The following is a 10,748-nucleotide window of genomic DNA, read 5'->3' as shown; positions in this document are numbered from 1 at the left end:
GTCCGCGTTAATTTTCTTCCCAAGTTCTTCCTCGTCGTGACTGCATTCATTGCCGAGGAGACGACTCGGTACCCTGGAAACTCATTGTACGTACAACCGAGTCGATTTAATTTCAATGGAATCTCATTATGTTGGATCTCTGAACGTCGGACCCATTAATGTCACTTTGTACTATTTGCAAGTATCGAATACTGATGAGATCGTGTTTATCCCTTTCAGATCGGAATTTTCTTTTAAGGGTAAACAAAATATCTGATTACACCTTGTAACGTAGTAGATTGTTTATATGAAATTTTGGTTTAGATAATATTTTATTACTCGGGAAATTTTGAAATTGTAAACAACCCTTCCACCGATATTCCATCGTTACGAAATCTCTCGCGCAATGTACTACGCTTTCTGCCGAACCGTTTTCAAACCACACATATAAAACATTAAACGTTACACCTCCAAATCCCGTACAAAATACCCACTGTACATGCGGTGGCGATTTTATAGCGAAACAATAAAACATCGTCGCAACGTGACGCGAGTATTTCAGATTTTACGATTATTCGGGAAAAAAAACAAAAACTCAATTATTAGAAATGAAGGGAAACGGGGATTCGCGATGCAATTAAACTCTCATGGCTCGTTGCTCGACAATTCCGTCGTCAACGATCTCACCGACGATCATCCGTTTCGTTCGTGTCATCGTCAACGTGTTTTAAGGGGTAACACCACCGATGATAGGCAAAGAATGATAGGATAACTTAGGACGTGATTTAACAGAAACTAAACAAAAGAATACATTGCAACAAATCTGTCAAACTTGTATATTTCAAAACAATTATTTCCTTTTGTTGAAAAACTTCTTAAAATTTTGTGGGGCCATTCCAAAAAAAAAGGTTGAGCGGAACTGAATGGAAAGTTTAACGTGTACCACCGGTGGTACATGTGGCACGGAACGTGTTTAACAATTTTTAATATTTTTTTTATAATAAGACATTTTTAACATTTAAAATTTAGGGCGGTTACTCGAAAAAAAAAATGTTAAGCCCTGCCCTAGTCAGTTTCAAATGTCTCTCCAACGTTCGAGCTCGACTGAACAGTCCGTTGGTTTTTGTTCGGCAGGTGCGGCCGCGGCGGTGACGTCCGCGGGCGGTCACGGTTTCGACGCACATCTACGCGGGCCCAGTTTCGTCATGGAGCCGCCGTCCAGAATTGAGTTCTCAAATTCGAGCGGTGCCTGGCTGGACTGCAGCGCGACAGGAAGTCCGCCGCCAAACATCGATTGGTCGACGGCGGACGGGCATCCGGTGAACGACGTTTCGGGCGTGAGGAGGGTGCTCAGGAATGGTACACTAGTCCTTTTGCCGTTTCCGGCCGCGGCTTTCCGGCAGGATGTTCACAGCGCGGCGTACAGATGCGTCGCGAGCAATTCCGTCGGCAGAGTGCTCAGCCGTGACGTCCAGGTCAGAGCAGGTAAGATGAATGGACTCTAGTGATTTATGGTGATTGATAGATTACGGGTCTGAATCTTGTATAGTACGTACTAAGGAAGCTATAAACAGGGCCTGCTTTCACTTGTCTAGTCCATATATGTATAGGCCCAGTTATACTTGTCGAGTCATGCAGTCACTATATCCCTACTCGTCTGGTCATATACAAACCCAATTCTAGCTATCTTTGATAATGCTGACCCCAGTCTCTTCATGTCTGACTATATAGAACGTCTATTCCACTTGTGTAACCATGTACAGTCCTGACTCCCCTTGTCTGACCATGTACGTCTCCTGTTTCACTTGTCCGATCATATACGTTCCCTGGTTCACTTGTCTGGCCATATACGCTTCCTATTTCACTCGTCTGAACATATACTGTCCCTATTCCACTTATCTCTTAATATCACCCCACCTAATGTTGCATCTAATTTTCTTTATCTTCGAGTGGTAAATTACATTAACGCTGCTTCTTTTTACAATTTTGATAAATATGATCTAGCAACAACCGTACGCGGTCTAAAAATGGAATGATACAAATAGAATAGCTGAATCAAATATACAAAATTAATAAACTCAATCAGAAAGATCACCCAAACGTTCTCCTCTCCGCCAATGCATGAATGTTCGATTAAACGCGCAGGTAATTGCCCAAATCAACGTTCTATTGCATTGAACCACGTATTTATGTGAGCGCACGTATAAATCTTCATTTATATTCGAAATATTGAATCGAAACGAACGCAATTGAAATCGTAATTTTTCCGTTGCAATTATATGATATTCATAATGTGTTGCATCGAATGACATTTTATATTGAATGTCTCGAAACAAGTTTAAATTTTGGTACGACTGGATTTCTCTGAATTTTTAACGACGCGATGTTTACGCTTTTACATATAATAGGTGGATGGAACCACGTTATTATTATTATTACTGCCCAATTTACACGGTATTCGACTCGGTATATTTAAATATTCACAGAATTTGTATAAATTAATACTACAGTCCGCTGTATTTAAATATGTATTCGCGATTATTATTGTCCATAATTCCGCGCGTACATAAAAAATTAGTCCTGGACACAGTATAAATTACTCATACCGAAGGTAACATCTCTAATGAACGAACTTTAGCAGTTAATAGAAATTATTAAGAAAATACATTCTGGCCTTTCATTTCTACGATTACCGCGAAAAATTAGAACTGTGGATATGCGTTTATCGTCGGTAGTTCTAGTGTTAAAAAACCGAATTTCAATGCATCCGGCTACGTACGGCTCTTTTCACCGTGGCAAACAACGTGTTAAAGAGCGACCCAAGCACAAACGACAAGTGATCCGTCCTGCGTCCCACGCGTCGTTTGTCACACGTAGGGGTCGAAATCACCCTTGATTGCAGGTTGTTTATTTTTCCCATCCCCCTACCCTCCCCCACCCCCCACAGGGCTACAGCGGTCGAAATCTTGAATCGCCGCTAAACGAGGCGAACGAACGTTGATTGCGACCCTGGGCGTGTTCCGAATAATAGGCGAAATAATTAAAAAACCATTAGGCGATGCATCGCCTCGTGTTCCACGGAGGAAGGAAGAAACGAACCACTACAAACGAAGGAAGAAACGAACCACCACCACGAACGAAGGATGTCGTGTACCTGGCCGGATGCAGATGAGACGGGAATCTCCTAGCCTTTCTGTAGAGTGGCCGCTCGTGCCCTGGTACTCGGTGTAATTACCTGTTTAAAAAAAGACGAGAAGGAAGCGGAAGAAGAAGGAGAAGAGAAAAAAGGAGGGGAGAAAAAATGCAATCTGAATGCAAATCCGTGGCAGCTGCGAGGTCGAGCCGACGCTTTCGGGATTTCGCCGACCACTCCCCCCCACCCGCCCCTACTCGCGGCTATAAAGTTCTGGCCTGGACGTGTGGCCCGTTAATTAAAACTTTACTTGCCTGCGTTCCGTTAAACGAAAGAAATTTCTAGTTACCGGCGAGTCGATTCCGGAACCTAGGAAAAATTTCTGCGACCGATAGAAGCAGTTTTTACGGACCGTTCGAGGAAACTTGAAGCTTGAATGGACTTCGAGGGATGGAGAACTTTCCTTGTGATCTTGGTGTGTTGGGTTCTTGTTGGGTCGGAAATGTGTATTGAGTAATTAAAAAGGAATCGAAAGTGATCGAATTATTAGAGATATTGTACACGTAATGTGCATTGTTGTGTGTTTATGTCGAAATTATTTACACATTGATAAGTGTTGTTATTTCCACCCAGCAGAAGATAGAAAGAGAAGCAAAAAGTTTACGAGCATCACAAGCACTTCCGTGGTAACCACGATTTCCCCCCCCTAACCCCCGGCGATAAAACCCACGACGCCATGTGACCGTCGCGAATAGCAAACGCGTCGACGACGCACACTCTGTGTTATCATTTAACCGAGATCTTTAACGAGCACCACCGGCCGCACACATACACGGAGGGGGTCTCAGGGTTTCCATTAATTTGAACTTTCGACCCAGTGCTACGGAAACACACGGCCATTCAGAGGATCCCGGTGGAAACGGCGGGTGTCGCGCTTGCGGCAATTAAAACGCGTTACACGGATCGACGAGATGGGGTTGTGTGGGGGAAGGGGATGGTGGTAGAAGGTTGGTAGGAGGGTGGTTGGATCCGCAAGCGCGATGGATCCCAGGTGATACCCTCGTCTACCCGTCCTCTAACATACACACAGAGAGAAACGACGACCAGGAACACGTGTACACGCGTGTCGAGTTACCATGGTGTATAGGGGGTAGGGGGTGGAGTTGAGGAGGGTGTCACGTCGTTACTCGTCGCGGCCGACAAACCGGGTGAATCTCGACGTCGGCGTCTGGGAAGCGGCGAGGCGTGAGGCGACGCGCGAGCGTAACGAACGCCTCGTCCTCGACGTCTGCCCCCCGGTCGTTTTTCTCCTCTTCTTCTTCTTCTTCCTTTTTTGTTTCTACCGTAAGCCCGGCCAGCAACCTCGAGAGGCACTATACTCTTCCTGGAGATTTTATTTACGGGAAAATTCCAAGGGCGACGCGGGGGCCAGCTGCCGGGGAACGTTGCTGCACTGACACGCAGACGTCGGCGACGATCCGGCGAAGATTCTCTTCTACCCCCTCGCCCCACTTCCGGTCTAACTGTGAAGTTTTCTTCGTGCAGATTCTCCCCTATGTTTCTGTCTTCGTGGATATTTTCTCAGTTTGGTTTTGTTATGTATTTCGGGGGATTTGTCTCTAGGGATGCGTCGGGGGAGGACAATGGGTAAGGTCAATCGTTTCGGTAGCTGATATTTAAAAAAAGTTGTTCCGTTTTAAGGGGTGTACGAATACTTTTGACACCGACTGTAGCTCGAAATTACATGTCACAAAACTCACGATGGCCATTTGGCTCTGGAATTGGTGTGGTAGCTTTTATGAATGGCACAAATCTGGTGTTACTTAACTGATCTTGACCCACCCTATTATCAGTTCAGAACAGAACACATCTGTATTCGTTCAATCGAGAGCCCACCATCGTGTACTAAACTTTATTAGTGAACAAGAGTTTTATAGGTTCTTTTTCGGCGAATTTTCAAAGTGCAGAAGATGTTCGTGCACCGCCTTGGGGATGAATAAAAGTAAATTTAGGGTTATTTGTTCGCAGTGGTGGCCCAAGCATACAAAGTCGACGTGGAGGTGATCGGGGGCGCATCGAGAGGATGCACCGCGGTGTTACGATGCGTCGTTCCAAGCTTCGTGAAAGATTTGGTGCGTGTTGTGTCCTGGCTGCAGGAGCCCTCGTTCTATATTTATCCATCTCTTCAAGGAGGTAAGTTACTTTTCTTGTTTCAAAAAATTTCATTTTCGTTGCAGCAAACTGGATTATTAGTGGTTTGCCGGGAAATGGTCTTGTTTTCTCTTTATATATATATTAAGAACTAAAGCCATTGATGGAAAGAGGGGAGATACATCAAAATGCTGTTTCAAGAAAATCGGCTTTAAAGTTGTCATTAGAGTTTTACTTAATGAAAAGTACTGCAATTAAAACAAAGTTTTTTGAAAGTTTAGTAATATGTTCTTCTAACGTTCTGAAAACAGAGGTCATAATTTGAAGATAATATTTGTTTCTTTACGAGCTTTAAAAACTACATGCCTTCTTTCCATCAATGGCCTCAATTATTCTGTTGTAATTCTTTGCTGTCTACTCACTCAAAAAGAAACATTATTTTAAAAATTGGAATTTCCACGTTTAGTCTAGGAAAATGGCGGGATACTGTTTTGATCTTTTATTCGTTATTCGATACTTTTTATCTAAATAATGAATTTGCCCATCTCTGGTCTAAATTCGCCTTAATATCCGCGCAAATGGCACTCGATTACTCGAACAGCCACTGTTCCACGTCGAAAACCAGGCCACACGATGTCATAGAATCGATAATTTTCATCTATCCACTGCGGACGGATCATTTTGGGACACCCTGTATATGTAGTAATTCCGTAAGTTTTATTATAACATAATAGAATAATGAGTTACTGTTCCATCAATCGTAAAGTCTGGTCCTACACTTTTGGCCGATAGTGTAGGTGCCTCCCTCTGCTCTCGTTGAACGACGATTTTCACGCAAAGTCGAGGGGGCCACCACCAGGGCATATTATGCCGTCGCGCCATTGCTTACCGGGACTAAAATTTAATATCCGGCCACGGGCGTAGCCACGGCCGCCGTTACACTGAAATTTAATATCCACAATAATCTTGCACCACCACCACCTTTCGCAGCGCAGAATGGACGGTGTAGGAATCGCGAGACCACTGTCGTACCAACTGGTCCAGAATGAAAATTTAGCATAGCTGAAATAATTAAAAACAAATTTCTTATATTTTCCAAAAAAAAGAAATCAACTCACATCTCAACCTATTATTAACCATGGAAGATTTAATCAAGAGCTACAACATTTTCAGAGCACCGAATTTTCATTCTGGACCACAGTGTGTCAGGGGACATTGACCTTTCCTCCCCATTTGTTTCAATGCATCCAACCGGCGACTCATTAATAGTCGTAGAAAATTAATTAGATTTAAGAACGTCGACGGTTGTTTCGCCGTTGCCGCCATCCAGTCGGTGGGCTCGAAAAAGATGATGCTACTTCGGTTGTAATTAAAACGGTAACGGCATCCCGGTCCCGCTCGCGCGCTATTAATTAGTAAGCTTAATTAGTAATCCTTTTAATTGGACGCGACGCCACCGCCGCCACGTTGTTAATGCCGTTTCGAGGATGATCTCTCGTCGACCCGTCGCGAATCTTTCCGTGATCTCCGGTTCTTCTCGAAGAGACGGTCGGTAATTATTTCACTTCCGATCTCTCTGGTCTTCCTCCCTCTATCTCTGTCGATCTCGTTTCCCTGTCCAGGATGCGTTTGTCGCTTTCGACTTTCATCGTTTCGATAAATTTTATAATTGTAGCCCGGGCACGACGAGACGGGAACCATATTCGAACCATTGCTGATAACCGACGAAAAGGGACGGAAAAAAGAATCGAATGTATATACAGGGTGATATGACAGGCCCTTTTAAATCGATCCCCTCGAATATCTCTGAAATTATTTGTGATACCGGAAAGTGTTGTATCTCAAATCCATTTGATGTCCTTACTTGCAGATCGTGCAAATTATTCACTCGCGTTGAAAGCACGATAATTTTTAAACGGCCCCAAAAGTAACAGTCTAATGGGTTGAGATCGTGCACTTCATAACTCAAAAACTAAGTTATACGGGACATATGTTCATACGACGTTTTTTACTTCGTATTAGTGTGTAGATTTATGCCCTGAAGTATTGACATGCATTTATGAATCACCCTGTATATGGGGTGCTGGTTCGTTTCCAAGAGGCCATTGTCGTTCGGTTTTCGAAACGAGACGCCTCTCCCCCTCCACGTACCAGCGTAACTTTTATACGACGCTGCAAAAAAAAAGGACACCGTAAAAACCCACGCTGCGCTCGCAACACGAAGATATTGGCGCGCGTGAAACTGCCGCCTGTTATCGTATGCTGCATAAAATTCCGCACGAGTATCGCTCTGTTACCGCCGCTCTCTCTCTCTCTCTCTCTCTCTCGATCTATCTATCTGCCTGCTTGGCTCACTTTTCGAACCAGACGTTCGTATTTTATGGTTCTGCCTATACCGTTGTCTTCGGAGCTCATTGGGGACTAGTAGATATCTTCAGAAATAATAATAACAATATTATTTAATTTAATGGGAAAATCCCTTCTTCCCTATGAGCAGCGAACGGCCTTAGTTTCCCAGATATTGGGACCAGGACTCCTCGTTAGATCCTTAAAATCCAGCCTTTCTATACACTGCCCGTTTCTCAAATATAATAAAATAATCATCTCGCATGAATTCAATCGAGTCGTGATAGATGTCGTACGAAAAAAAAAAACGGAAATAAGAAGACTGTAACAAATCCGGTACAAGCCCCTCAACGCGATTCCAATCGAAAGTACGACGTGCCCGGGATACCAGACGTCTCGGCGCGAAATTAAATTCTGCCAGTTTCTGTTGTCTCTTCCGTTTCCGCCGATCGTCTAAGCTCGCGCTAGACGGAAAGCCTGTTTTCTGACCGGAATCGTAATACGACCGCGCACAAATCGAAACAATGGTGGCCCCTCCTTGCGATCCCCTATACACGTACCTATGTATGTATATCACCGTTGCGCATCTATCAGGATCGGTTGCAGTTAATTCCGCGTTCCAACGTAGGGCTCACGTCACTATACTACGAAGAGCTAACTGAAAGTTTCTTTCTGTAGGGCGAATTGTTGCGTATCTACAATAAACCAACAATAGAAGGACAATTCAAATATTTGTAAAATCCTTTACAAAGAAATCAAAGAAATCAATTTGAAATATGTATAATAAGTTTTTGGTTGTAGCAACGTTCCTGTCGTCTTGAAGACGATATTTAGATGTTGACAAATTTTGGGTGGGCCAATGTTCTATTATCATTGTAAATTTCATAGCTCAGCTAAATTTATCTATACATAACAGAAGAACACCATTTCTTAGGAGAAAAATATGTCAAATCGACACAAGCGACGGATGAGGGTTAAGTAGAAACAGCCAACGATAGTCAGACACGCTGGTAACGCACTGTGAAACACACACAAGTGTCCAACGAATCGACAAATTAGATTTTCTAACAATCTAAGCTACCTACGAAACAGTTTCATTCTACACATTCGATTTATTTTCTTCCGGTAAAATTTCAGACCGTCATCGAACGTTTCCCCCGATGTCGGTGTTAGACATTGAAAATTTCCAGGCGAGAACGGAGGCGAGAAGTTTTAATTGCTCCGCGGGCAACCACGGATTCAATTGTCTTTCGCGTCAGAGTCGCGGCAGAGGGAGCTAGTTATTGTAATGCGTTTGAATTAATTTCTTCGACGGTCGTTTACTCTTGCCGGTCTAGGACTCGTTAAAAGGTAACTCGAAGATAAAACGTTATTGGTACAATGGTTCTCCGTTTCATTGTGTTGCCTGCGTCGGTAAACTGTTCGCACGTATTTCTATTTTTTCCTCCCTTCTATTTTTCGCGTATAGTTCTCCAGTAATGTTCGAATTGAACACTTTCACCGTGAATAAGCATAAAGGAATGTAACACAAACGCGATCCCGTACACACACTTTTACATTGTTCATTAAATGAACACACAGGAAGAGACGGTTCTGCTTTGTTTTCTATTACCTACAGGGATATCGACGGGAAATTGTACACATTAATTGGTCGTGTTTGTATAGACGGTAATGTGAAAATATTGACGGCCCCGCGATTGAAACGCGCGAAGAAGAAATTGTCAATTTCATAACAATCGAACGAACGAAGATGACTTTTTTTTCTGTTGGTTCTGCTCGAGCATTCTTGTTTACATTTTCTGCTAGCAACTTCGTGACAACGGCACGAAATAAAGAGATATCTTTTCGAATTTTTTTTGTGACAACAGAGTGTATGTCGTAGTCAAAAGTAGGAACTGCTGAACTATCAAGTGTTATTTTTTCAACCATGGTCACTAAAGATTTATGCAAAAATTTTATAGAGACTTTAATTCTTAAAACAAAACATTCTTCTTACAAAGCAACATCAAGTTTCGAGAATTTCAAATTTCGAAAATTTCAAGAGTTTCGAAATCTCATAAATTTTCTCTTTCAAATTTCAAGAATTTAAAAATTACGTTCCAGCCTCACCCCTAGACAAAATGCACAATCGAATTCATCCTAAATAAATTCTTGGTGGAGCTTCCAGCCAGCTCGAACGGTTATGCATATTTCTGTGAGCGTGACGTATCCATCTTACTAATACCGCCCATGGTCAGGCCGCACGTAATTCGAGGTAGCCGATGTCGGTTCTCCACCCCCGTTTCGTACATATACGCGTATGTACGGACTATACATAACATACATACAGCGGCCTATCTACTTTGAATAGATCCCAGGGTGGTGGGGGTGGAGAGTGGAGGGGTGGCAGGCGTGTTGGTTAGGTAGCATCGAGTGTAATACCGAAACTACATAACCCATCCAAGCCGGCTGACTTGGCCGACAATCGCTATTTAGGAGAGGCCGCTTATCTCAGCGGCGGTCTTAGCCGTGCTAATGTCTCGTGGCCGAATCTACTCCGACGGCGCGTGGATGCAATAACCTGTACGGAGCCGGAGATAGAGGGACAGTCCGTTAACAAGAGAGCCGTCTTCCGAGAAGGGAAGGAAATTAAACGGGGGAGGGGTAGAAAATGGTCGAATACCGACCGAGAGAGAGAGAGAGACAAGATACAGAGAGGAAAGACAATGGTGTTGTAATTTTTGGAGAACGAATGTGTATATGCATATTTCAGGTTTCTTTTGAAAAGGGATTCTAAGAAATTATAACAAAGAAATTATAAAAAAGTATCTTCCAAGTTTCATTAAAATCGGTGTTCGGGTTCGTTCCCTTGTAAGAATATCACAGTTAACGAGAGTCAAGAAAATGCGATACCATATCAGGGACGGTTTTCCTCTATACGCTAATCTTGTAACCGTGAACTATACATGTTGGACAATTCCCCGACTAGTGGAGGAGGTTTCGCGAATGTTTAGGATAACTACGGTCATTAACGTTGCTCCGGCTTATCTAAGGAACGAGAGAGCCCCGAGCTTAAACCGTGTGCAAGAACGACTAGATCGTATCCGACGTCGTCTAGGACAGGCAGGTGGAAATCCCGGAATTAGCATAATTATCGTAA

At 43.3% G+C, this 10,748-nt stretch overlaps 1 protein-coding gene across 1 annotated transcript in view; it reads left to right on the top strand.

The window, feature by feature from the left end:
• Positions 1 to 1,058: 1,058 nt before the first annotated feature.
• LOC107187409 (Down syndrome cell adhesion molecule-like protein Dscam2) overlaps positions 1,059 to 10,748 on the top strand; it is a 35,309-nt gene continuing 25,619 nt past the window's right edge. The window contains exons 1-2 of the mRNA XM_015575512.1: positions 1,059 to 1,464; positions 5,141 to 5,305. Of these exons, the coding sequence (XP_015430998.1) occupies positions 1,059 to 1,464; positions 5,141 to 5,305 (571 nt within the window). The remainder of the gene's footprint in view (positions 1,465 to 5,140; positions 5,306 to 10,748) is intronic.

Source organism: Dufourea novaeangliae, unplaced genomic scaffold (assembly GCF_001272555.1).
Source record: "Dufourea novaeangliae isolate 0120121106 unplaced genomic scaffold, ASM127255v1 scaffold89, whole genome shotgun sequence".
NCBI classification, from domain to species: domain Eukaryota; kingdom Metazoa; phylum Arthropoda; class Insecta; order Hymenoptera; family Halictidae; genus Dufourea; species Dufourea novaeangliae.
Note: the sequence above shows the minus strand (reverse complement) of the source record. Positions and strands in the feature narration are given on the sequence as shown.